Genomic DNA, 27938 nt, shown 5'->3' on the forward strand with positions numbered 1-27938 from the left:
CATGAAGACCTCTTTGGAACTATTTTGTATTCCCTTCTGAACATAGCCTCTGTCTCTTTCTTGTTGTTTATCCATTGGTTTGCTGAGGCACACAGCAACACACACACATTCTCTCTTCTAATTCTGTCTGCAGCAGAAGATAGATACCACTGACACACACAAACATGTTCTCTTGAGTTCAAAGCACTGGCTGTCCATGCCGATGGCCAAACAGATGTACCCTGTCAGTTAGCTGAAGATACCAGCACAATATCACAGGAGAGAGTAAACACTTTCAGATCTGTGTGTATGTGAGTAGATGTACTACGAGAAAAAAAAAAGAGTGCGATATAGAAGCAGAGAGCAACTAAGAGGTATAAAGAAGAATTAATGTATGTCGGAAAAGCAGTAAGAGGAGACACTGACAGGCATTGTTTGTGTATGTGCGTGTGCGTTTGTTTGATCCTTTAATCCTGTCTTGGTCTCATTATATAACACTTTCCCTGACAGCTTCTATAACTTTTGCTGACAGTGGCATGGCATGGCCTGAAATAGATTTGCATTATGTCTGGGTACTTAACAAATCCTCTCCTCAATTTACAACCCATTGATTTCTCTAAGATTTAACTCTCTGTTCTCACTGAAGGCAGTGATATGAAGGATTTTACAAGAACTTAACCCCATGATTTGAATATTTTTCCAGCACCACCTTGTACAACATGCTCACTTTTGGCTTCAGACAGTCCAGCCAGACTGATTGGAAATGAATCTTTGACTATGTTCAGATTAGGAATGAGCAAAACTACCAATTTTCATAATCGACTAGTTGGTGGGTTGTCTTAATGACTAGTTGAATACTCGGTGTTAAGGAACCCATGTATACAGGTCCTTCTCAAAAAATTAGCATATTGTGATAAAGGTCATTATTTTCCATAATGTAATGATAAAAATTAAACTTTCATATATTTTAGATTCATTGCACACCAACTGAAATATTTCAGCTCTTTTATTGTTTTAATACTGATGATTTTGGCATATAGCTCATGAAAACCCAAAATTCCTATCTCAAAAAATTAGCATATCATGAAAAGGGTCTCTAAACGAGCTATTAACCTAATCATCTGAATCAACTAATTAACTCTAAACACCTGCAAAAGATTCCTGAGGCTTTTAAAAACTCCCAGCCTGTTTCATTACTCAAAACCGCAATCATGGGTAAGACTGCCGACCTGACTGCTGTCCAGAAGGCCATCATTGACACCCTCAAGCAAGAGGGTAAGACAAAGAAAGAAATTTCTGAACAAATAGGCTGTTCCCAGAGTGCTGTATCAAGGCACCTCAGTGGGAAGTCTGTGGGAAGGCAAAAGTGTGGCAAAAAACGCTGCACAACGAGAAGAGGTGACCGGACCCTGAGGAAGATTGTGGAGAAGGACCGATTCCAGACCTTGGGGGACCTGCGGAAGCAGTGGACTGAGTCTGGAGTAGAAACATCCCCGCATTCCCCAGGTCAAGCCACTTTTGAACCAGAAACAGCGGCAGAAGCGCCTGACCTGGGCTACAGAGAAGCAGCACTGGACTGTTGCTCAGTGGTCCAAAGTACTTTTTCGGATGAAAGCAAATTTTGCATGTCATTCGAAATCAAGGTGCCAGAGTCTGGAGGAAGACTGGGGAGAAGGAAATGCCAAAATGCCTGAAGTCCAGTGTCAAGTACCCACAGTCAGTGATGGTCTGGGGTGCCATGTCAGCTGCTGGTGTTGGTCCACTGTGTTTTATCAAGGGCAGCGTCAATGCAGCTAGCTATCAGGAGATTTTGGAGCACTTCATGCTTCCATCTGCTGAAAAGCTTTATGGAGATGAAGATTTCATTTTTCAGCACGACCTGGCACCTGCTCACAGTGCCAAAACCACTGGTAAATGGTTTACTGACCATGGTATTACTGTGCTCAATTGGCCTGCCAACTCTCCTGACCTGAACCCCATAGAGAATCTGTGGGATACTGTGAAGAGAAAGTTGAGAGACGCAAGACCCAACACTCTGGATGAGCTTAAGGCCGCCATTGAAGCATCCTGGGCCTCCATAACACCTCAGCAGTGCCACAGGCTGATTGCCTCCATGCCACGCCGCATTGAAGCAGTCATTTCTGCAAAAGGATTCCCGACCAAGTATTGAGTGCATAACTGAACATAATTATTTGAAGGTTGACTTTTTTTTGGTATTAAAAACACTTTTTTTATTGGTCGGATGAAATATGCTAATTTTTTGAGATAGGAATTTTGGGTTTTCATGAGCTGTATGCCAAAATCATCAGTATTAAAACAATAAAAGACCTGAAATATTTCAGTTGGTGTGCAATGAATCTAAAATATATGAAAGTTTAATTTTTATCATTACATTATGGAAAATAATGACCTTTATCACAATATGCTAATTTTTTGAGAAGGACCTGTAATTAGGCTTCCTTATGTTCACGTGACCCCAATCAGACGCATTTCAGAGGAATAAACGGATCCTAAGCGGAGCATGGAAATTAACAGATATCCAACAAATAAACATGCTTAATAACAATAAGCTCTTATAGCACAACTATCAAAGTAAGAAAATAAATAATGAAAACTCCAATATAGAGCAGCACAAAATCGCTAATGCGCATCCTGAAAGCAGAATGAAGCACTTCAATGTAACCAGAGTGCTTCAAGGCAATCCTTGCTCCTCATTCAATAGTGCAGAACTGCAAGATACTGTTGTATTACGGGTACACATCTAGTTCATGATATAATATCATCCAGTTTTAGACATAAGCATATGAGCAGTTTAATTCTTTTTACTGCAACTATTTATTTAAGCAGTGTCAGACAGAATCAGCAAAAGACTGTAATCTCTCCACAACACTTCAAAAGTACGAGAACATTACTCACAGCAGAGGATTACCAAATGTAAAATAACAAGAATTGCTCACTAATATATAAAATATTGATCAACCACTATTTTGAATATCTGGAGAGACAGGTCTTCCTCAATGTCTATAATTTTTCGGCCTTGTTTTGGACTGTCTGTACTGCCTATACAATTTTTGAAAAGTGGTACAGTATGTGACACGCAGTGATAAATGTTTCCTATTTTGCATGCCACATGACCATACTATGTTACATGTTTAAGTCATTGAAGGACATCCAGATAACATATCAGGAATAATAGAGTCAAGTAGAAGTTGCTAAAAATCTGTGTTACAAATTGCTTCCGATTTAATAAAAAATGGAAGGTGATGTTGAGCACATTGCAGTGGGATATAGTATTCCTTGCAGTCGGCTCTGTTGTATACTGCTCATAATGGCAAGTGTAATACTGTAGGTCATTCAGTATTCTAATCATACAGAAAATTAGCATTCCGTGCACAGCATATATACATTTACATATGTATATTATCCAGTACTGTGCAAAAGTCTTAGGCACATAACAGTTTTCTTAAGGTGGTTATTTATATGGTGGTTATTTCTGCAGTTTTTGTGTCAATAGGTAATATACATTTTAGACTCCCAAACACTCCCATTTGCAAATAGAGTAGAATAGTTGAACATGTAGTCCTGCAACAGATGGCATGGCCCCACAGAGACCCCCACTGAACATTGAGTCAGTCTGGGATTACGTGAAGAGACAGAAGCAATTGAGACAGCCTAAATAGATAGAAGAACTGTGGCAAATTCTCCAAGAAGCTTGGAACATCCTATCTGCCAACAACCAAGAAAAATAAGTACATAGGAGAATTGGTGCTGTTTTGTAAGCGAATGTAGTAACACCAAATAATGATTTAGCTTTTTTTATGCTTACTGGAATTTGAATGATGTTAACTGATACATGAACACTATGTATGGCATAATTTTCTTAAGACATTTTCACTATGCAAAAGTGCCTAAAACTTTTGCACTTTACTGAACATGCTGTATTACATACAAACCACAAGCAAACTATCACAGTATGATAATCCGTGCATGGCACCAGCTACACTACCTTGACTTCTGATGACTGTGGCAAGATGAAATGCCTCTTGAAGGGAACATTCATGCTTAATTTAGTGGAATCACAGTTCACTTCTTAGACAGTTAAGTATTCAAATTACAGACTGCAATTTTCCTATGAACACTATTCACTGAGATAACTGAACTTCTGGTTGCTAACATGAGGCTGTAGACAAATACAAGTGTAAGACTGTAGCATTTGAACATTGTTTAAATAGCAGGTGTGGAAGTTATTAATATTATTGTTTGTATAGTTGACATTTATCTGCATAGGAGCACATAAGAAGTTTTACAAATTGTCAAATATGTAAAAGATGTAATGTCACACACTAAAGTCACTCAGAGTCTCTAGGGTGATTGCTTTATCCTTGCTCTCTCAAAGTCATTGCACATGTTTTGTCTAAGGCTTTGTATTTAAATGAGAATATTAACCTCACGTAACCTTTGTCTTGGACTCTATTACAAAACGTAATCCTAAAATGTCACTCTAATTCATATCTCTTTTCTTCTCCTTTTTAACCCCCTCACCTCCTTACAGTCTTGGAGTAATCAAAGCTTTTGTTAATACGGGGATAGTACACCAAAAAATGAAAAATCTGTCATAATTTCCTCACCCTCATGTTGTTCCTGTATGACTGCCTCATTCACCATTCTCTTTCATTGTATAAATAAATAAAATAAGATGCAATGAAAGTAAATGGTGACTGAGACTAGCATACTGCCTAGCACATCCATGTGTGTTCCTCAGAAGAAAGAAAGTCATACAGGTTTGGAACCATATGAGGGTGAGTAAATGATGACAGAATTTTGTAAAACTTTAAAACTCTTACAAAGATTACTATGGTTTTACCATACTTTTTGGACATATTCCATGGTAATAATTATGTTCTTTGGTATATGGTTTATAAATATGGCAATCATTCAGTAACATATGACAAATCAAAGTACAGTTATATTGCCATCCGATTCCATTACTTTTTACCGTGAAGGAATTAATCTCGCCTTCATGCTGCAAGTTAAACAGTTTACAGCAGTTTTACAGTACAAGTGGTATTTTATCACAGAGCTCTGAACTATTTATGTGAAAGAAAGATGACATGACATTTAACATTTTATTCCCCTCCTTAATCTTGTGCTTTTTCCCGTCTTCAGTCCGCATGTCTTTCGTTCTCTCAAATCCCACACAATCCTCACCACTCGCTCATTCTGTCACTCCCTTGTTTTCTTTCTTAAGCCACTCTCTCTCTCTCTCTTCTGAATCCTTCTTCACACAGTCAGTTTTTATTGTGTAAGTCTGAGTGACCTTAAGAGGAAGTTTAAAACAGATTTGGAAAAGGATGTGATATTTTTATATCTTATTATTTGTTGTTTTTCACATTTAAGTTTAAGAAGACTGTTAACCTCTATTGTTGTGACCTGGCCTGTCCACAATTCATTCCTCCTCTATGTTCTGGTATTGTTTGTGATTCTCTATGCTTGTCCATACTTTGTCAGAATTTGTTGCTGCCCATTATTTCTAATGGTCAAGAGATCTCTGCCAAATCTGCCAATTCATATTCTCTAGTTTGGGGATTGTAGCACTGTAATATGCTTGTGTTTTGATTTTATTATTATGCTTTATTTATTATTGGAAAAATCAAGCACATGAAACTTGTACATTTGGAACAAATGGGGGGTGATTTCAGTAGAGGTCGACTGATAGGGGATTTTGCCGATACCGATATCTACGGTGGTGGCAAAGGCCGATAACCGATATATATATATATATATATATATATATATATATATATATATATATATATATATATATATATATATTTATATTATTTATTTACTATGGCAGGCAAAGTGTGGAAAATGAATAAAATCCCAGATGCAGTTTTTTGTTCAGCCAAAATCACAATAATAACCAGACACAATTAAGATTTGGTGCATAACGTGGGACTTTTATGCTTAAAAAAGCCTGAACTCTTATTTGAAATGAAGAAATTATGAAAAAGCTATTGGCAACTATCGGCATAGATTTTTGGCAATAACCGATAGTTATCAGACTTTAGCCATTAATATGTTTTTAAGCAACTGAAAAAAGCACAAATGTCAAGGCATGTCAAAACTTCTCCAGGGCCCAAAAAAGCAATTATCGGCACTGATTAATCGTCAGAACCGATATATCGGTCTACATCTAGTGTGTCTTTTGGTGTGTAGATTTTCTGTTTCAGTACTTCCCATTGAAATATGCTATGTAAACTTGATTTTATAAGCATTCAGAAGAAAGGAGCACTTCTTGCATTTAAAATGATCTTTCTGTCTGTTTCTCACTTTCTTCAGGTGACCCCCTCCTCTAAGATTGTGGGTGATCTGGCTCAGTTTATGGTTCAGAACTCCCTTTCCAGGGCTGAGGTAGAAGAGAGAGCAGATGAGCTCTCCTTCCCACTTTCTGTTGTGGAGTTCCTGCAAGGACATATTGGAATACCACATGGAGGCTTCCCTGAGCCCTTCAGGTCAAAGGTGAGATCACACCGCTGCTGTAACAAAACTTGCTTCAATTATGGTCACCTGTATTTTGCAAGACTTTTCAGACACGCAAACTAAACAATAGTCCTTCGTTAGATCAATTATGCAGTTAGAGAACTGAATGCATGTGTGACATTTTAAAGTGACACTTTATTTTTCAGAGAGATGTTTTCTGGCGAATGGAGCCTATTTCGTTACATTTATGATAAGTCATTTAGCAAGCACTTTCATCCAAAGCCACTTGAAAATGAGGAGAAACATAAGCAATTTATTTCCCTTTGAGAGTGACTGTGGTTTTGTTCATGAATAATCCCTTGCCAAACAAAGGAGGATTGTGAAAAAGAAAAATTAAAAGGTGAGAGGGAGTGATAGAGTGAAAGAAAGACAGTTTAAGAGATTTGTGCACATCCGTCACAAAGTTTGTTTTATATGTCTGATAGAGGAAAAGAGAGGATAAGACAGAAAATGTGAGACACTAGGTCTAAGTATGAATAAAGCTGTCACTTGCCAGTTTCTTTCTCAGCGGTAGATGTGGCTTTTCTTTCTCTTTGTGCTGAAAGACTCACTGAGAAAAGAATACATGCAGAGTCAAAGCGATAGATCCTCTGTAATACACATACACACACAGAACATCTACAGTCATGAGGTCACAGGAGAGACTTTCACTTTATTTTTAAATATAGTGGTTACTGAGGACAGACGCTCTGCATCTACAGTGGCAAATTCACTTAGATTTACAGTTTCGCTGGCACATACACATACTGACAGACAAATCCTTTTGAAGCACCCTGAAGTCCAAAAATGAAAGATCAAATGCTGTTTGAGAGCCCTATGGAGTAAGTGCCCCCAGAGTAACAGTGAGAGAGAGACAGACAGTTAGACAGAAAAACAGAGAGACAGAGATTTTGAAGAGTTAGAACTTACTGACTTCAATTCCATGTCTTAGAAGGGCATTTTTATTAAAATGCCATGGCTCTGGTGGGCCTGGGTAGCTCAGAGTGTAAAGACACTGACTACTACTCCTTGAGTCGTGAGTTCGAATCCAGGGCGTGCTGAGTTACTCCAGCCAGGTCTCCTAAGCAACCACTTTGGCCCGGTTGCTAGGGAGGGTAGAGTCACATGGGGTAACCTCCTCGTGGTCGCTATAATGTGGTTCTCGCTCTTGGTGGGGCGCGTGGTGAGTTGTGCGTGGATGCCGCGGAGAATAGCGTGAAGCCTCCACACGAGCGTTAACACGCTCATCAAGCCACGTGATAAGATGCATGGATTGACATCTCAGACGTGGAGGTAACTGAGATTCATCCTCCGCCACCCGGATTGAGTCACTACCACGAGGACTTAGAGCGCATTGGGAATTGGGCATTCCAAATTGGGGAGAAAATTGGTGAGAAAAAAAATTAATGGCTCCAACCACCTTACTTTTATGAGTGTCAGTCGACTTTAACTAGCTTTATCTCACACAGAAGTGTGAGATCATTCACTCACTGCCAGCTAGTTTGATTTTAGGAAGAGCAAAATAATGGCATTTTAGTGCAGCAGGCAACAAGGATATTTGTGATATTAGTCTCTACATGAATGTTTCACTCTTTACAATCCACCTCATATATTTCATTGCTTAAGTTGCTACGTGATTAGAAGTTTTGTTGCAAGTTTATGTAGTTCTCCCAGCTAGTTCCACTACATCTAGTCTAGTTCTGAGACTGTCACACCATGTCCTAACCAAGCGTGACATGACAAATGGACAAGCAATAAAAGCAGGCTGATCTCGTTCAAAATTACATAATATTGCAAAATGATATGACATTGTTCTTTACATGGCAGTTCCAAGGTAAAATATCTGTATGGTGGTAAAAGTGGGTTACATTTTCTCCCAAAAAATGAGGTTTTAAATCAACAAAACCTACATCTCTACCCTAAACCTTAAAGAAATGGTTCACCCAAAAATGAAAATTCTGTCATCATTTACGCACCCTCATGCCATCCCAGATTTTTTTCTTTGAAACTCCAAAAATCATATAAATGCAGCATAAAAGTAACCCATAGGACTCTCAGAAGCTATGTGATAGGTGTGGGTGAGAAAAAGTCTGATATTTAAGGCCTTTTTTTTATACATAAATCTCCATTTTCACTTTCAAATTTTTTCCAATTTTGAAAGTGAAAGTGAAGATTTATGGTGAAAAAGGACTTAAATATTTATCTGTTTTTCACCCAGACCTATTTTATCGCTTCTGAAAGTATGGATTTAACCACTGGAGTCGTATGGATTACTTTTATGCTGCCTTAATGTTTTGGAGCTTCAAAATTCTGGTCACGATTTACTTGGATTGTAAGTACCAACAGAGAAGAGATATTCTTCTGAAAATCTTTGTTTGTGTTCTGCAGAAGAAAGAAAATCATACACATCTGGGATGGTATGAGGGTGATTAGACGATAAAAGAATAAAAATTCTTGGGTGAACTATCCCTATAATTATTTTTCAGTGAACATATTGACGTCAATTGGGCGTTCATGAGCGCAGTGAGTTCACACGAGACCTCTTTAAGCTGCATTTACTCCTTCGATCATAATGTATATAATCTATGTTCTATATACATAGTATTTTTATTTTTGGCTGAACAATGCCTTTAAACCTAAACCTTACTGATAGTGTCATAAAAGCAAATATAAGATAAAAAAGGAGTAAAATATGCAATTCCTGCAAACATGTCATTTTGTTGACTTTGGTACTCTGTACTCATTCCCCGGCCTTTTGCAATGATGTATCAGTTGATCTAGCTAATTTGACTGTGCTTGAACAAGCTTGTAAATGTAGCTGTTTATGTAAAACAAATGTTCAACTGCATCTCCCATGAAGTCATGTGCTATAGTAAAAGTATTTAGATGTCATAAATAAATGTATAAACCAACAATCTAACATTATACTCCTAATTTTTGAGAAAGGGAATAAAAGTCATTATCGTTGTAGGCCTGTAGTATTTATTTTTCCAGGAAAATGCACGTAAAAGTCATTTTCCAAAAATGTAGGTATGTGAACAGGTTGAGTAAAAGCTATCTTTCCATGAATCTAACTTTTTGACTTAAACCATGATGTCAAATAAAACTATGTTGGATAGTTCCACTAAAATGTCATTGGTCCAAAATCCCATTCAGTAGTTATATTAATATTAAGCATCAAATATTTTCTGAATTGCTAATCGTGTTGTGCCATGCAGCATTTTCGCCTGTCACTGAAAAACTGTCGCGTCTGGTTAGGAATGGCTTGTTCTCAAAATCCATATCTAAACCTACTCTCTCACAACTTTTTATTACTTTCCTAGCATAGACAACACTGCATTACAATTATACACCCCAAAGGCTCACTTCAATACTTAATTTATCAATCTTACACTGATAATTACTTATTTTGTTGTGTCACCTGCTTTGACTAAATAAAAGTGGGCACAAGTACACTTTCTAAACAGTGGACTTAGGGCATAATCCATAATGAACGCATTGCAGTAACGCTGAATTTTTAAGAGGCTCATGATGTTATGCCATCTGACCTGGGTATAGACCACTTCAGCTCAAGGAATGGGCTGCGTACAGTGTGTGTGTGTGTGTGTGTGTGTGTGTGTGTGTGTGTGTGTGTGTGTGTGTGTGTGTGTGTGTGTGTGTGTGTGTGTGTGTGTGTATGGGTGTATTTGAGAAATACAGATAAACTCGACATATAAGGTAGAAAAGGTTCCTGCAATGCGACCTTGGAGCCTCAGTGACTCTCTCTTCAACTGTGACTCTATCTCTGCTAATCAGCTCATCCGGACTCAGCCAGATGTTCTGCATTACAAACCATTGGACTAACACTGATAAGAGTGGGCAAACTTCTCCTACAGGCATGCACACACACACACACTCAAATAGATTGAGGGGGGAAAATATGTGCACAGTTTCATTGGTATGATCAAAATATGTCATGCACCTCATGTTAAGCACCATCATGTCCAGCAGTCTATGCACTGTTTTCCATTTATTACACACTAATAAAAATGGTAACAAATTATGCATAAATCAAAAGTTCATCTGTTAATTGTTAAAGAAAAAAAAAAGCATAATATTGGCTTTTATATACGCATGTGTCATCTTATTCTAAGTATGTAGGAAAGCATTTTGTCTATGAACATAGTTAGAAGAAGCTTGAGGGGATAAATCTTCTAACACCTCCTTTATACACACGTCACTTTAGTGACTTTAGCAGACACTTCAATTAAACATTGCCACAGTCTCAGTCCTGAGATCAATTAACCACTCTATCTTTAGAAACCCTTCAAAAAAAACACACATTCATATACACATACATATTCCTGGCTTAGAAATGGCCTCAAAAGCTGTCAAATTAATGAGTGACTGAATGAAGCGTGAAGCATCTTTGAACTGCATCTACTGTGACTAATAGAATTGGTGAGCCCTCTTTTGTGTCTCATGCCTCTGCCTAGAGAAAAGCCTTTAAACCCTTTACTGGCGATCCTCAGGGATCTCCGCCATACACTAATCAGTATGTTTTATGTATTATTCAAAATGCATTAGCTGGGTTGAATGTGCTAATAATTGGCTCAACTAAAGCAGAGACACTTACGCACTTATTAGAAGGACCGAGGTGACCATGGGAGGGAGGGTCACATTGAGTTAAAAAATTGTGGAGTGTTGTCTGGAGAACGCTGGCACTACACGCTGATGCCGTGAGAAGCTCGCAAGTCACAATTGTACTTAATATAATGTAGAACAACTTTTCAGAGTGCTTGTAATGCTTAAATTTCGCCCAAAATCTTTCCACCTGTAGTACTTGTTCCTCATGTACAGATCATCTATTAGTAGGTTCGTGCAATGGTGACATATTCGGTCTGTCAATGTCTGTCAATCTTTGTTAATGATAATCAACCAAATGGACTCTATACTAACACATTTGAGGTCCTCACCAGTCTAGAGTCATAATACTCATCTGAAGTTTTCCCTCTGTGGCGGATAAGGGATTGATTGATGGATTGACTGAGACAGGGGCTCAGAGGTGCTGTGCAAATGGCAGCTCGGTGCTTTTCGTCCCTTTCAATACTCCCAGACTCTCAGACCATTACTGTCACAGCCCATATGCTCAGTCCTAATGCACTAAATGTACACTTCCTCTACAGTCATCTGTCAGGATTTCATTTCTAATGAGTATTCACAATGGGCTGAAAGGATCAGCATGGTACAAGGACAGGTCAGTGACAAAGTTAGAGAAAATAGTCCACAAATAATGCACACATGCTCATTGATGTTTATGCGCACACAGAACCGCCTTAGGTAAATAGCTGCTGTAATTTTTCTGCACATTGCTCTAAATGATCTGTCACTTGCTGCGGAAATATTCACAAAGTTGGAACAATTATGCCTTTCGCTTGGAGGTACAACCAGAGGAAGATATGTTCAGGTCACAAATCAAAAAGCTTGTCTCTGTTTAATGGCTACATCAGTTACGGTTACCATTACAATCCACTTCTGTATAGTCTTCTCTCCTATGGATCCTATGAGGAACCATCACTCATGACAAATTTGATTTTGGCCAGTGAAATGAGTCTCTTTGATAGCTAAAGAGCATGAAAGCACTCTCAAACAGATGGAGAGCAGAAAAACTCCTGGTGGATTTTCAGACAATTAAATGCGATCTCTTTACGCCAATTTCAATGGAAAGGTTCAAGGGATTTTGTAGAAATATTTCTGAAAGTAGAAATCAAGGGGTTATAAATATAGATTGTGTATTAAATGACATATTTAGTAAAGCTATTTCTTCATGAAGAACTTTAGAAATAATTTGAATTATGAATGCTCTCGATAAGTCACTTAGTATGGGATAATGTACAGTCAGCAAGTTGTTATTGCAAAATAAATCCTGACAGGGTTATCAGGAATCCGATTCGATGCAGACTATACATCATCCCGCTTCTAACAGGGCTACTAGCCAAATAAATAAATAAATGTGAAATATTGATTTGCATTGAAATTATGTTTTTATTTGAGAAGAATTCACTAAAATAGCTGATTTGCACCTCCCGTATGAATCAGAGTTTTGGTGACTATCTGACTGCTCATTATCCAGCTTATTACAAGACGACTAGCCAAATAAATAGGTAAATGAACATGAAATAATGATTTATATTGGAATTATTTTATTATGTGAGAATAAAGAAATCGCTGAACAGCTGATGTACACCTGTGGTTTGTATTTGAGTTCTGGTGGTGTTTATTTTGCGAAAATTACTTTCTGAGTGCTCACTATCCAGCTTATTACAAGACTACTTGCCAAATAAATAAATGGACATTAATTAAAATAATTGTACTAGCTTGTAGATATCGCAGAGTGATATGCGGTTGTTACTCAGATATATCTGACTGCTAGATGGCGCCATTGACCAATCAGAATTGAGTATTCCAGAAAGCTGTGTAATAAGCATTGTTTTTTTCTTTTAAGATTTACGATTTCATAAAGAATCATTGGACCTATTCTAATTTTACTGACAGACTTACTGTAGGTCTGGTGATTAATGGCCACAGACACTAAAATCTCTCCCCTACTATTTTGGTGGACCTTTTTTTATCCAGGCTTTTATTGATCTTTCTGGGAGAAAGGTTTAACACATGAAATCTCCCCGAGCAATATTTTCAGTCAGGCTATAACTGTAGAGAATGACAAACAGCCTAAATTCATACACTTGGATTGGGATAGATGACTCAGGCAGAAAAGGAGCAAATTTCATCTTCTTCCAGTCTGTGTCAACAATTTCAAATATTCCCTTTCACCTGGCACAAAAGAACAGTTGTGAAGGAAACAGCTATCCTAGCAACTTCTCCAGCTTCAGATGTCTGATATAGTAACTGCTATTTTTTGAGTTATCAAATTATATAACCTGACAAGACTCCATAAACTTCTCTTTAGGGTTTTCTGTAAACCTCCTGGAAATCCACAGCACTGTATTTGAAGCCATATAGCAGAGATGCAGACAGTCTACTGTAAGTGTACTGTAGATGTCAAGAGTCTTAGAAAGTGTCTTTCTCCATCTTATATGTAAGAGCACAATTGCTGTCATGATAGTTTATGGTAATAACAAAGTAGATAAGCAATAATAAATAATAAGGTTTAACTTGCTATTAAATATATGCAGTCTTTTTCTTAAGCTCCTTTCATCACATCAAGCTTGGGAAGCCGTAGCTTTGTAGTTTTTCTTTCTTACTTTTTATACAACTTTAATTCCCTATTCTTTTTTAAGTTTAGTTACTTATGTCAAGGAGTTTTCAAACTGGGGACTATGGGGTGCTAGGTGGTCTGCAGACATTTTCAGAAAAACAATTGACACACAGAACCTGACATTTTTACTGTTTTCTTCTGCTTTCTAAAGAATGCATATCAAGGTAATCTGAATTGATAAAGGCTTCCTTCAGGTTTATACAGCAATTGCAATGTCAATGAAAATGTTGTCTTACAATGACAATATAATAGCCACTTATTTACAAGGGTCATTATATAGAGCTGCCTTTATATTTTAGGATGGGTGGTCCTTTGCAAGTGGATCATCATATTTTAGGATCCTTTGCATGAAAAGAGTGGAACAAGATTTTAGACTTGGAGCAGAGATTACCTTGACCTTTAACAATCCTTTAAGTGGTAGCTGTGGGAGATTTAGATGTAAACAACTGATTTCATGAGGATTTACAAAGCTTGTGCAAAAACACCTCATATGGTATAAACCAGACAGGACTCTGCGTATCCATGTTACTCTATTGTTACTCTATCTCCATGTGCTAATGCAAACAACCTCTCAGTTCTGAGGAATTAAAATTGTCATGAATCAGCAATTTCACAGGACTAAATGCATTAAACGATAAAGAGGGAAACTAAATAAATGCCCCTGTAAATTTCAAGTGATGGAGTGATGAGAATAAAGAGGGATTAAAAGGAGAGTAGCACTTGTATGAGCTTCTGTACCCCCATAGCTAGCCTCTTCAATAAGCTTGAACACAAATGCTGAGATGAGGTGACTGAGCCACAAAATTGCAAAAATAAACCTATAGGACACATCAAACAAAAGGGCCCATATGCCCTGAAATTATGACTCAAACTGCTATTAAGTGGCAATTTATTCAAAAGATAGGTGGTCTGGGACTGCAGGCAGCCATTTCAATTTAGAATTGTAGCTGAATAACAAAATGGGCTGCTGAGCCTTTTATAAAATAATGTTTTGTTTTTCACTGTCTCGTTTTAAAAATAAAGTTGACTTGACATGACTTTCACCAACCCGTTTGTGTAGTCTATTCAACTTGCCCCCGTTAGCCACCGGACTGTTTCTCAGTGCAATTCCAAGGATAATTTCTCAATTAATTCTTACTGCTGTGAAACAGAAAGGAGAAAATAGTGTCATTTTACTGTGGTTGCCTTGCCAACACTCAAAATCAGCAAGTTCTTGCCCATAACGAATCAAGTATTTTTAGTGGCATATTGACTCTCCTTTGCAATTGACCTATTTATCAAAGTGGTTTTTGCCTTTGTTAATTAACACTGACTCTGGCAGCGCTAATGATGTATTTAGTATGTTCGAGCTTGCAAAAGTAGGCAATAGGACAAAGAGCAGATTGTATTACTGTTGATTAATTTGATACATTTTTATGCTTGTGCTTTAGGGTAATGTTATCCTTTAAAGAATCTGTGCTGAAAACCCCAGAGTTGCGGAAGTGATACCAGAGAGATGTTAACCATGTGCCTAAAGGGTTCACTATCATGCTTTCTAAACCTGTATGAATTTCATTCCTCTGTTGCAAACAAGGGGATATATATTGGGCAGAATGTTATGGACTGACAGCTCCAGCCACCATTCACCTTCATTGTATGGGAAAAAAATATTTAATGGAAGTGAAATTTGAGGAGGCTGTCAGTCTCCTTTCGTGTTTCACAGAAGAAAGAAAATGATACATTTTTGGGTGAAATATCCCTTTGAGAGTTCTCCGATTATTCTTTAGCTTTCTTGTTCTTGAGCTGTTATAATCTAAAACCTGAATGGGATTTTATGAGCAGCCCATTTCAGATAAAAAAAAATCTTCACTGTAATTCATCAGCTTTATTAAGAGTTTGTTCAGATGTACATGGCTGGAACTCTGATTATGCAACCACAGTTATGCACATCATAAGTTTGAAGTTTTCACAAGTTTGATTTTTCTTCAAGGTACTGAAGTCTTTACCTCGAATTGAAGGACGTCCAGGGGCTTCACTTCCACCATTGGACTTCAAGGCTCTTGAGTCTGGTCTGCAAACTGCACATGGTAATGACATTACCCCTGAAGATGTGATGTCAGCAGCTATGTACCCTAAGGTCTTCCAAGAGTTCAAAGAGTTCACATCAAACTTCGGTCCGGTGGACTGCCTTAATACTCGTCTGTTTCTGGATGGCCCCAAAATCGCAGAGGAGTTTCAGGTTAGTCCCTGTAATATTTAGGCCACTTACACACTAAATATGGTTGTCACTCCTCTTCTAAGTGTTGAATCCCATTTGTTACACACAAAGTTCAGTTATTCACAAGAGTGAAAAATGCATTCTGCAACCAAATACACTCCTGAAAAATGCAGGTTGTGACAGTCATGATAAGTTTCGGAAAGATTCAGCATGTTACTGTGGGTAGGATATTCATAGGATATTGGTCTTGGCAGACTAGATCTGCTATGCTGCTGCTGCTGCTACTGCTGCTGCTTTGCAAGTATGGAGACATGATACTGCTAGAACATATATAGACATACTGATTTAAATATTTGGACAAGCTGTTGCTGCTGCACCATTAGACATAAATGCAATCACCATGTAGCAGATCTAGACCTGTGGAGCTGGAGTGGAAGTGGGTTTGAGGGAAAACTCTCACAGCACACTACTATGAATCCAGCTTACTTGCAAACTGAGCTAAATTAAATGTTAGGCAAAGAGGGAGTACGCAAGTTGATTGGCTACCCTATTACACGCTTACACCATGTTATCCGATTGGCTTGACATATCACATTTGAGAGAGCTGATAAAGAATCAGCTTGCTCCATTCAGATTTTCATGCCTAAATTTAGTCATTTACATTAAATCTGTGATGTGAGTGCATAACTGAACTGAACTAGTTGTTTAAGCACTGACGTCACTCTATTTGGACACTGACAGCTCATCTGAGGTGCTAGAAAATCACTGAAACAACATGTTTCTTGATTCATTTGCCAATTTCATCTCTCTCCACCACGGTTTTTCTTGCCAGACCTAGTGGAGACTATACATTATGATCGAGTGAATGCAGTTAAAAAAGGAGAGGTTTAGAAATGTGTCGATGCATTGCGGTGCATCAAACTGTGTCATATTACACAAGCCTTCTCGCAACAGGCATATACTGTATGTGGAGGATGCGAGATTGAAGGGAAAGAAAGCACTTTTGGAAATGTTGAAAGTTTATGTGGCCGAGTTAAACCCAAGAACCTACATAAGATAAAGTGCATGGATGGATGGATGGATGGATGAATGCTGCCGAGTTCATCTTTCTGTGATTATTCGAAAAGTTTTGCAATCATCTGACCAAAGTAAATTCATTGTTGCCCTCTTCTCTGACTATGATATATTATTTTAATATTGCTTTTATATCTCCATAAAATTTGTTATTTCTTCATAAAAAAGTTTAACCCCAAATAGAACTCAGCTTAAGTATATGTGATTGGTTTGCAAACATTGGCTGTGAACAAAAACACTCCATTCATTCTTTTTAATGTGAATGTTACAAAATATAGGGAATAGGGAGCGATTTCAGACTGTTCTGAAGGAAACCAACCAGTTGATTAAATTCACCTATGATTGGTCAATGGCATGTAGCAGCCACAAAAATATATTTTTAAAAGATTCTCTCTTATGGTGTGTGCTGCAAACAGTCCTGCATGACAGTGTGATTGAATTCTCTTGAACGAGCTTGACAAGGTGCCTCCTTTTAACACTTTGGCACCTCTCTCCCTATCCCAAAACGTATTGTTGTCAGAGCAAATCATTACACCCCTATTAAATAGCATAAACACATGGCTAAACAACGCAAGTTCTTGTGTGAACTCATCACACTCATGAACGCCCAATGGACAGTTCACTGAATAATGACTTAAATATGACGCACAAGTCACATTGACTAGTTTTATGATACAACCATTGACAGTCCACTGCCATTTGTTTTGCATAACAAAGTCATACGGTCATGCAGAATTTTCATTTTTGGGTTTTCTGCTCCTTTAATGTCTCTTGTCACTAAAACTACTTTGGTCAAAAATAAGGTTAAACGGATACCGTCTATGTTTGTTGTTTACAGACACTGAAGCCTTACAATGGTTATCACTCTGTCAACCATTGCATATTCAGGAGTGACTCATTTAAATACGGTTGTCACTCCCAAAACTTTGTAGTGTGTACTGTACGTGTCCTGAGATGAACTTACAGAGAACTTTATTTATATAAAGTGCCCGATGTGATCTACTATTGTAGCCCACCCGCCTCAAGGTTCAAAGTATTGTGCATTCTGAGCTACTTTTCTTTATTCTACAATTGTACAGAGTGGTTATCTGAGTTACCATAGACTTTCTGTCAGCTCAAACCAGTCTGGCCATTCTCCATTGACCTCTCTCACCAACAAGACATTTCTGTCCACAGAACTGCCACTCACTGGATGTTTTTGTTTTTGGCACCATTATGAGTAAACTCTAGAGACTGTTGTGCGTGAAAATCCCAGGAGATCATCAGTTACAGAAATACTCAAACAATGCCATGGTTGAAATCACTGATTACATTTTTTCCCCATTCTGATGGATGATGTGAACATTACCTTAAGCTTGTGGCCTGTATTTGCATGATTTTATGCATTGCACTGCTGCCACATTATTGGCTGGTTAGATAATTGCATGAATAAGTAGGTGTGCAGGTGTGCGGCAGAATACAGCAAACAGCAGTTCATCTAAATACATTTCTAACACCATGGGATTTGACCTTCTAAGCTTCAGCCAAGAGCCAGACTGTTCTCTCACCAGAAGAATTTCGAAATGAGATTTCTCTGTGTCCTCAGCAGACCTCCACTTTCAGAAAGTTTATAAGCACCCTAATAAATTCAGTGGTTGTAAAATTGATTAGCATAGTAATATTGAATGCTATGCCTCTTTGTGTTCAAAATATATTGCTGTGAGCATAAAGGTTCTTTTTGTGTGCATAAAAAAAGTGTTGTAATTTGAATACATTTGACATTATATTTAACAGTTGTATCTGTTTAACTGCTTGACACTGTAAGTTTGCATGCTTGTACGTTTGTAGTTTACTCCATGCTTCTTCTTTTTATTGTGCTGCTGAATATCTATCTGGCTGAGCCCTGAGGTGCCTCTTAATGTGCTGACTAGAGCTTAGCAGTGTGCTGGCTCTTAAAAAACCCATTATGAGTCAAGTCAAAAGTCGTCAAAATGTATTTATAGAGCACATTTAAAACAACAGGAGTTGAACCAAAGTGCTCTACAGTAAGAAACATAGCAAGTGAAATGGGTGATACCTGGCAGGCATGAATTTGTCTTGCCTGAGTCCTACTGCAGGTACCATGACAGCAATGTAGAACTCGAATAGCAGATCACACTCTGAGACAGAGTGAGATCAAGAGTGGAAGAGAACCTCCCTCATCTAAAAATTACTTTACTTTGAATACTAAGGAAATGTGAGTTAGATTGAACATTTTGCTTGCATTTCTGGATTATAAGTTGGCCTGGTTTATTTTAAATCAGGTCTTTCTGTACCCTTTTGAAATGGACCAAATTTGGCCTCGTTTAACATGCTTAATCATAGATTTCTCAGGGGCTGAAGTTATTTGGCGGTGTGTTTCTTCACCCGGTAGGGCTGTCCAAATGAGATGTTAGTCGTGGCTGATTAGCGTAGATTAGCATGTGCCATATTAAGCTGTCACTGAGGTGCAAGCAGGCACAAACCAAAATAGCATCCCCTCCGCAGCCAAATAGCACATGGTACAGAACCACAGCCTCCCAGAGGCCTGTGCTAATTACTCATCCTTTAATCTGCCTTTATTCTGCTCAAGTTTTCCTATCTAAATTGTGCCCAAACCCGTTTTTGATTCCTTTTCTTTTTTTCTACTTTCACCAGCATAAATCTCAACTCAATCACTGCATCATATTTTTTTATACAGTATCTATATACTTTCTTTTTGAGATGGGCATAATGTCTCACTCCTTTTTCATCTCTCGTGTCTCTTCTCACAGGTTGAGTTGGAGAGAGGAAAAACGTTGCACATCAAAGCCTTGGCCTTGGGTGACCTGAACAAGTCTGGTCAGAGAGAGGTGTTTTTTGAACTCAATGGCCAGCTGCGTTCCGTCTTGGTCAAGGATGCAGCGGCAATGAAGGTAACCACTGTTTATTTTCCTCTCTAGATTGGTTTGTTTCATCACTGAAAAGCAATTATCTTGACGCAAGCAGTACACTCAATCATTCGTGTTGCGAATGTTCCCTTTTCTATCTCAAGGTGTGAATAATTTCAGTCATAAGCTAAAAATGATCTTGCTCTTACTGCCATAGGTTTTTATCACTTAGAGGCAGGAGTGTTGTAAACATCTTTTTATTAATAATCAAGTTGGAGAATGCACATTTTTCTAAACAAAATCAATAAAGTACTGGGTAGAAATGAAATGTCCAACACATAGCAGCTGTAACTGTAGCACACAGTTTATAAAAATATAATTTGGCAGATTGCAGCATGATTTGATAAAACTGAAGATCTCACACTTTTCTCATCTAATACATGTCTAAGATGATTTCTTAACTACATCCATCTATCCTGAATATAAACATGACAACACATTTTCTATCTTGTAAACAAACATATTCATATATCTTATCTGGGAGTGTGTGTTTTTTTATAGTATGTCGACATTATTATTGAATATGATTGTCTTTCTTGCTTGAGATCAGGGTGTACAACCAGGGTTGGGGAGTAACGGAATAATGGGATTACATATTTAAAATAGACTATATCAGTAACTGTATTCCACTACAGTAACAATTTTAATCGTCGGTAATCAGAATATAGTTACATTCAAAAAGTACTTTGATTACTGAAGAGATTACTTAGAATTGTATTGTTATTTGTTTTGTTTCATGTTTAGTCTATTCAGTTGGAAAACCTTTATTCATATAAATGATGCGATCCGAGGAGCGTTTGAAAAGCGCTCTGTGGGGTTTTGAAGTAAGTTTGGAGCAGCAGAAATAGTTAACATTGTGTAAAATGTCACGTGAACATATACCTTTATGGTAAGCTATAATGCTATTTCTAGCCCTTTTGAATGCGTTATCAGCCACAATAACCAATAATATATCAAGAAAATCCACGTTCAAATCCACATATATATATTTTTTATTTTGTTTTTTTTCTCTAGTAAGACCTTTGATATTAGAGCAAAGATATACTGAAAAAATATTATTCTTGATGAGAATTTCTATTTTTATTTTCCTGTAAATATTCTTAAAACAAGATCAGTTTACTTTGCATAACATCCTTAGACTTATTTCAGAAATTAATTTTTCATTTAAGGGTATTTTGTCTTACTTTTTCACTTATTATTTACTTTTTATAATCAAAACAAGTAAAAAAAAACAGCCAGTGTTGAAGAAATCCAAATTATTCAGATTACGTTACTGAATTTAAGTAATCCAATGGAACACGTTACAAATTACATTTTTAAGCATGTATTCTGTAATCTGTAGTAACCCTCCCAACCCTGTATACAACTATCCAAAACATGACCCAAATTCATTTAAATTCAGGGTCAATTGCAATGTGGAAAAACATAGATTGTGCTGAGGGAATTAGTCGCTTTCAATAACATGAAATCATTTGAGACATTTAGAAGCCAAATACTCAGGGGCAGATCCATTAAACAGTTGTGCATGGTATTTTAGTGCAAATTCCTGCATGTTATTCACTAACAACCCGCAATCACATTTAGTGGGCGCAATCAGCGCTGAAATTGCGCTGCCTCTTCAATATTTAAATGAAGTCATTTTCATTCCTTTCCACGCAAACACACCTCATTTCTATGTAAATTAGGCTCATTACAGATTCGGCGCGCCGTTTACATGGCAACGTTTTCAACTAAAAACTTTTTATGTGCTTTGGCTGTTCATTTACACGACAACGGCGTTTTGTGGCCTGAAAGTGCAAAGTTTTGAAAACAGGTTTCAAAGTGCAAGTTTTTGAAAATGATGCCCTTATCGTCTCTGTGTAAACATACAAAATAAAAAAGTGATTTGTGAAAACGATGACGGCATGCGCACGCGTATTATGTGTTCAGTCTATGGGCATGAACTTGAGAACTTCGTCCTTACCTCCAGGGCGAACAGACCAACATGAGACCACCAGTTGGAATCCTTAAAAAGGTGGTGTGCTTTATAGTCAATTGTAGTAATAAAGCAACCTCATCGTCCGTCCAGAAAAAATTGCACGATGCTTTCGCCATCTTGTTTGTATTCACCGCTCTGTGAAAGAATGATCATGTGCGCAGACGCGTAGTGTTTCTTTAGAAAGTGGCATCGCCAACTACTGGCTTTGCATGCATAATACAGTGTTTTTAGTCGTTTTCGTGGACCTGTGTGAACTGGGATCATTTTAACAACATTGTCGTCTGTACGCGAAACTTTTCAAAAACGCAAAGGACAAACTTTTCCTTTTTAGTACATCGTTGTCGTGTAAGTGTACCATTACACTGCTCAATTTACATTAAACTATTACAATTAAATGTGGGTGGTAAAATGTATTTTATTTATAAAATTTTATTCAACTGATTTTTTCAGCAGTAATTAATCAAATAGTCATCCAATTATGTTGATAACTTTCATATAGAACTTCATTTAAAGGGATAGTTCACGCAAAAATAAAAATTCTCTCATCATTTACTCACCCTCTCGTGCCATTCGAGTTCTGTGTGTCTTATGGTGAACACAAATTAAGATTTTTAGAAGAATATCTCAGCTCTGTACGTCCATACAATGCAAGTGAATGGTGACCAAAACTTTGAAGCTCTAAAATGCACATAAAGGCAGCATAAAAGTAATTCATATGACTCCAGTGGTTAAATCCATGTCTTCAGAAGTAATATGATAGGTGTGCATCTTTTTTTACATCAAATTCTTCTCCCTTCCCAGTAGGTGGCAAAATACACGTAGACTGTGAATCGCCAAAAACAAAAGAAGAATGTGAAAGTGTTGATTTATTAAAAAAAGTATTGATCTGTTTCTCACCCACACCATCATAATGCTTCTGAAGACATGGATTTAACCACTGGAATTGTATGGATTCATTTAATGCCACCTTTTTGTCCTTTTGGGGCTAAACAATTTTAGTACTGCGTTGGGTTGTTACTTGATGTAATGTAAAATCTGGGCTCTAATGGAAAAACTGTTTTATGTCACATACTATGTAAGTGTCTTATACCAGACGATCTTATGTAGATTGCAAGTAGTCTATGTTACTGTTTTTACCCTCAATCTCCCCTATAACCAACTCATCCGGCTCTCTGCTCCATCAGGAGATGCACTTCCACCCTAAAGCCTTGAAGGATGTGCGGGGACAGGTTGGAGCTCCTATGCCCGGTAAGGTCTTGGAAGTAAAGGTGAAGCAGGGCCAGAAGGTGGAGAAAGGTCAGCCGCTCTGCGTCCTCAGCGCCATGAAGATGGAGACAGTTGTCAACTCTCCTCTATCAGGCATCATATCCAAGGTGTACATCAAAGCAGACAGCAATCTGGAAGGAGACGATCTCATTCTGGAAATAACGGAATAACGTTTAAAGGTTAGAGAGGCTAGAGGTTGAAGATAATAGAGAAAGGGAAGGCAGCGCTAAGCATAGCAAGGAACAGGAAGGATTTAGTTTGTTTTTACTTTATAAATGAGTGATCTTGTATAATTTGGACTGAAGGTAATTGCTGAAAGTTTAGATTTTTTGCATTCCCAATATGGTGTAAAATTCATACAGTCTTACTGAGCTTTCATAGCCAGATTCATTTAACACAGATGTTTAAGTTGTTATTAGATTAAAAGAATAGAAGTTAATATGTAAAGTGGTGATAGCCTGTAACCAGAAGCTACAGACGTCTTAGTGATTCACTCTTTGGTATTCAGTCATAGTTCTGTTAATACACAGAGGACAGTGTTAGACTCCCACTAGTGTCTTAATGAATATAAATATAGGACTTACAGCTTCACAGCCACATGACATCTACTGTATATCCCAGACAAATCGTAATTTTTTTATAAGTGACTGAATAATATATAAAAATTACCAAGATTTGTTATGGATTCTGATGACAACCTCTACATTCATATAACAGGGTATGTGTGTATGTTTTTGTGTGCACAAGAGACACCATGTTCAGTTTCTGTACAAGGTTTTAAGAGGAACAGCAGTTTCATATTAATGTAATGTTAGTAGAGCATAAAATCAATTTTAAAAGGTCTAAAATATTAATACCAGCAAATATTCCAGTAGATGCACATGCACATTAAAGCACAGTGTCGTCATGGTAACGCCATTGCACTTCTTGGAAAAAGCAATAAAGTTGAGTAATTCTGAACACATGAGATATTCAAATTGTTGGGTCGTGTAAATGTTTGTTTTAGCGTAACAATGTTGTATTGAAATTGTTCTATTTCGAAACCACCCATTATTTTTGACAAGCTCATTATAAGGAATGTGATCCTAGCTAATGCACTGTGGCAAATGTGTGTGTAATAATAATGGTTTTGAAAGTTATTGCATGACAAAATTCTTATTATTTCCTTCTCCTCTCATCCGCTCCCTCCCTCCATCCCGCCCTCCTTTTAGAACCACTCTTACCTTCTTTGCACCATGGGACTTTTCAGGTTCATGCTGCCACTGTAAGTGAACAGCAAGTCATAACTCAACCGGTAGTGCTGTAGACAAATCCAGCACACACGGCAGCAGGGCAGCATAGAGAAGTTGTTTTGTAAACGTGGTTGTGGAAAATGTTTACATAAATCCCATCTAAAAGCTCAAACAATATGATTCCCTCATTAAGCTAAATGCTTTGTAATTTATGTCCCATGCTCAGTTTTTTATGTTGTAAAAGAGGCTGTAATTATGGTCGACCATTAAGTGGAAGAGTCTGTAGTCATTTTATTTTTCAACTGTTGAAATATGCTGCACAAGATATTTCATACTTGTTACCATGGCATAAGCCTTGATTATAGTCGCATATAGAAGGCTCACTGTGACATTTCAAGGTGGATATCAAATTAAATTAGGATCCACATTCGAAAATTAAAGTTCACCAATTGAACATGGGCAAACTTATTAAAAGAAATTGATGCAACCTAAAAATGACCAGAGGACAAGGGTGATTGTATATAGAGGTCTTGGATGCATTCAGTCCCACTGATTGAATCTTTAACATTGGCTCGCTTATCAATGGCTTAATGAGGATACAGCCATCTTTCATTGTGCCAACATTCCTCAAAGGCTTTTAATTAAATCACTTGACTTACAAGTGATTCTTCCACACATTATGCTTATTTTATCAGGATTTGAGGGGGAGAGAACGTGTGTGAATGTGTAGTTCCATTATCTTTCACCCCAAGCCTATGAAAACAGTCTGTGACTGTGCATATGAACATGTGCTTGAAAAGGATTGTTTTTGATTTCACGTGTATGCAAAAAAAAAAAAACATTAGTCCATACACAAGCATACAGACACAGGGTTACCAAAAGACACATGCAGAATGGGCCAGTGTCAAAGTCTTTCAAGCAAGTCTGTAAACTGGCGGCCATCATTAGAACGCTTTCGTGAAGCCATTTCCGGGCATGAAAGTGCATACCTTCTCGAGTGGGGGAACACATCTCCAAAATTGTTGCTCAAGATTGCAATAAAAGAACATATTTCAAATCATCAGTTAAATCTGACAACATTGGAAACAGCAATTGTGCTTCTTTACCTCAGATTTCGCAAAAAAAAAAAAAAAAACTGCAATTTTACCGGCTAGTATAGCAAATGCACATGCACATTCTCGAGTTGATTGACAGGCAATGTCTGTATCTAAAAGGTGATTGGCTCTTTTACCTTAAGGCAGGACTTCCTTTCTAAATCGGTTGACTTTTGGGCGTTCCAATTTCTCCCATTTGTTTTAATAGAAGTGGCTCGTCTCTGCTAAATAGTCTCTGCTAGTGTTCTTTGAAGATGTTCAGTTAAACATAAACACTTGTTTTAGGTTTTTGTATAAAACAATGAAATAACCTCTTGGTTTGTGCCATTTTCTGATCATTTAATTTGAGTAATTTGTATTTGAGCTAATTACTGTTAATTTTGTTGTTTATAGTAAACGTCTTTTAAAATTCTGTACATGGATGGGGAACCGAGAACATTTAGCAATTATTTTGAATTATAATCAATTGATCAAACTGATTGTTTTTATTGCTTTCTGACTTTTCCTCTGTTTTAAACTTTGCCCAGATGGTTGTACTTTGTAGAAGTCTATTACAGAGATCTTTAATAAAGACCTACAGCAAAAATAAAAATGTATATGTGCATCTCTCCATCTTCCACTTTTACATAAAATCACACACACACACACACACACTAATTGAGTGAAACGTACTGAGAATCTAATGGTTTGTTATACAGTGCTGGTGAATTTAATGACCTAGTTAACTGTACTCACATGTGGGCCAGAGCAGTGATTCTCAATCCTGGGGTCTGGACGCAGAACCACATATGCTTTGATGCAGTCAAAGATATAAAAATGTGCTATACCAGTAAGACAGCATGGTCTCGACTAACTCAACATGATATAAGCAAAATCTCTACATAATCATGAAAAAACTGTCCAAATACCTGGACACGATGGCAACTATTGCAAAACTTCATTAAATGTCACTCTACAAACATCTTTACCCAACTGAATGAGGAAGAAGCACACCAAGTGCTTGTAAGTTTCTTTTTCTTTGATGTGCATGGAATTTCTGCAACTTCATAGTCACGTGCTGCAAAACCACTTAAAACTGTATAACTTGTTGAAATGTTAATGATTTATAATGAGACCATTTCACAGCTGCAGGGCTCTGCATTGATATTCACCAAAATGATATATCAGTAGATGTGTGTCAACCGCTAGAAATGTTCAAGTATCATTTCTATTATCATTATGCAAAATCTCAGCGCATGACAGGGAATGCATGTCCTAAAAATCATTATGGGCTTTATTTTCTTGAGTAGCGCAATTTTCATGGCATTTCAAGTGGCCGTGGGAGTGTTTGCGCTATCTGTGGGTGTATGAGCACAAACTGTGGGTGTATTGTACTGTATATAAATGAATTGGCGCAAAGCATTTGGTCATTTCAAGGACATTTCAAAACCACGTCTGTTTTCAGTGAAAAGCCTACATTTGCAGCTTGGAGTTTCCACCAGCAGGTGGTAATAAAGATCATGAAAATATATTGGAACATAAAATGACGGCAGGCGGTGCATTTAAAGCAAGGAGGAATGACTATCATAATAGTATATGTTCACATCTACAAACAGTGCTGTTTGTAGCAACGGAACGGAATCCCCCATAAGGCATTAGGGACCCCTCATATGAAGTAAATAATATACTAAGGGGGTCCCCAAGATACTTATAATTTAGTAAAATCTGATTAAATTCATGCAGTGGATACGGTAAATTTCAAGACTTAATTATTGACAATAATTTATATTAAGTTTGTTTATAGGCTAGTTGTCATGTCTTTTTAAAATGTAAATGCCCCGCCCCACATCTAAAGACCACTAAGCGCATGACATCGTTGGCATGACTGCTTGCTTGGCACCACTTCAAGCTAACTTTAGCTAACAAATGGAGAATAATAAACCTCCACTTGCAGTCGGGAAGAAAAAGCTTCTTACTGACTTTTTTGAGTGGTAATTTTCTCTCACTCTATGTCATTCTACTATATCTATCCACTCCATTTCGGGGCTTTTGTATTCCTTGCCTAAATTGAAATCATTTAGGCTTACTCATCTACCTCATTTGCCTGCTCGCGCTTCCCAGAGCATTAAAGAGTCACACCAGATGTGGAGAGTTTGGTCACTGCTGTGACTTTGTCTGGCGTTGAATGATGTAATACTCTCTGTGCACTCATGGAAGGACTCTTCGTCTTATGTTTACCTGGATGTGAATTTTGTCTCAGATTGGACTTCAGATAAGTGTTTTCTACAGGTGAAATCTTTTTATATTGAAAAGAGACTTTCCTTGTTTGATTCCTGATTGTAATTTCTTGATTTTCCTAGAATATTCACTCCACTACTTCATTGTTATATTTTGGAACTACTACGTTTATTCCTCCTACCTGCATTGAGAAA

General features: G+C 37.5%; 1 protein-coding gene across 1 annotated transcript in view; it reads left to right on the forward strand.

Moving 5' to 3' along the window:
• pcxb (pyruvate carboxylase b) overlaps nt 1-26103 on the forward strand; it is a 299005-nt gene extending 272902 nt beyond the window's left edge. The window contains exons 18-21 of the mRNA XM_052091332.1: nt 6322-6501; nt 15729-15977; nt 19802-19942; nt 23120-26103. Coding sequence (XP_051947292.1) covers nt 6322-6501; nt 15729-15977; nt 19802-19942; nt 23120-23371 — 822 coding nt within the window. The 3' untranslated portion in view covers nt 23372-26103. The remainder of the gene's footprint in view (nt 1-6321; nt 6502-15728; nt 15978-19801; nt 19943-23119) is intronic.
• Nucleotides 26104-27938: the final 1835 nt, after the last annotated feature.

This window comes from Xyrauchen texanus, chromosome 2 (assembly GCF_025860055.1).
Source record: "Xyrauchen texanus isolate HMW12.3.18 chromosome 2, RBS_HiC_50CHRs, whole genome shotgun sequence".
Classification (NCBI taxonomy): Eukaryota; Metazoa; Chordata; class Actinopteri; order Cypriniformes; family Catostomidae; genus Xyrauchen; species Xyrauchen texanus.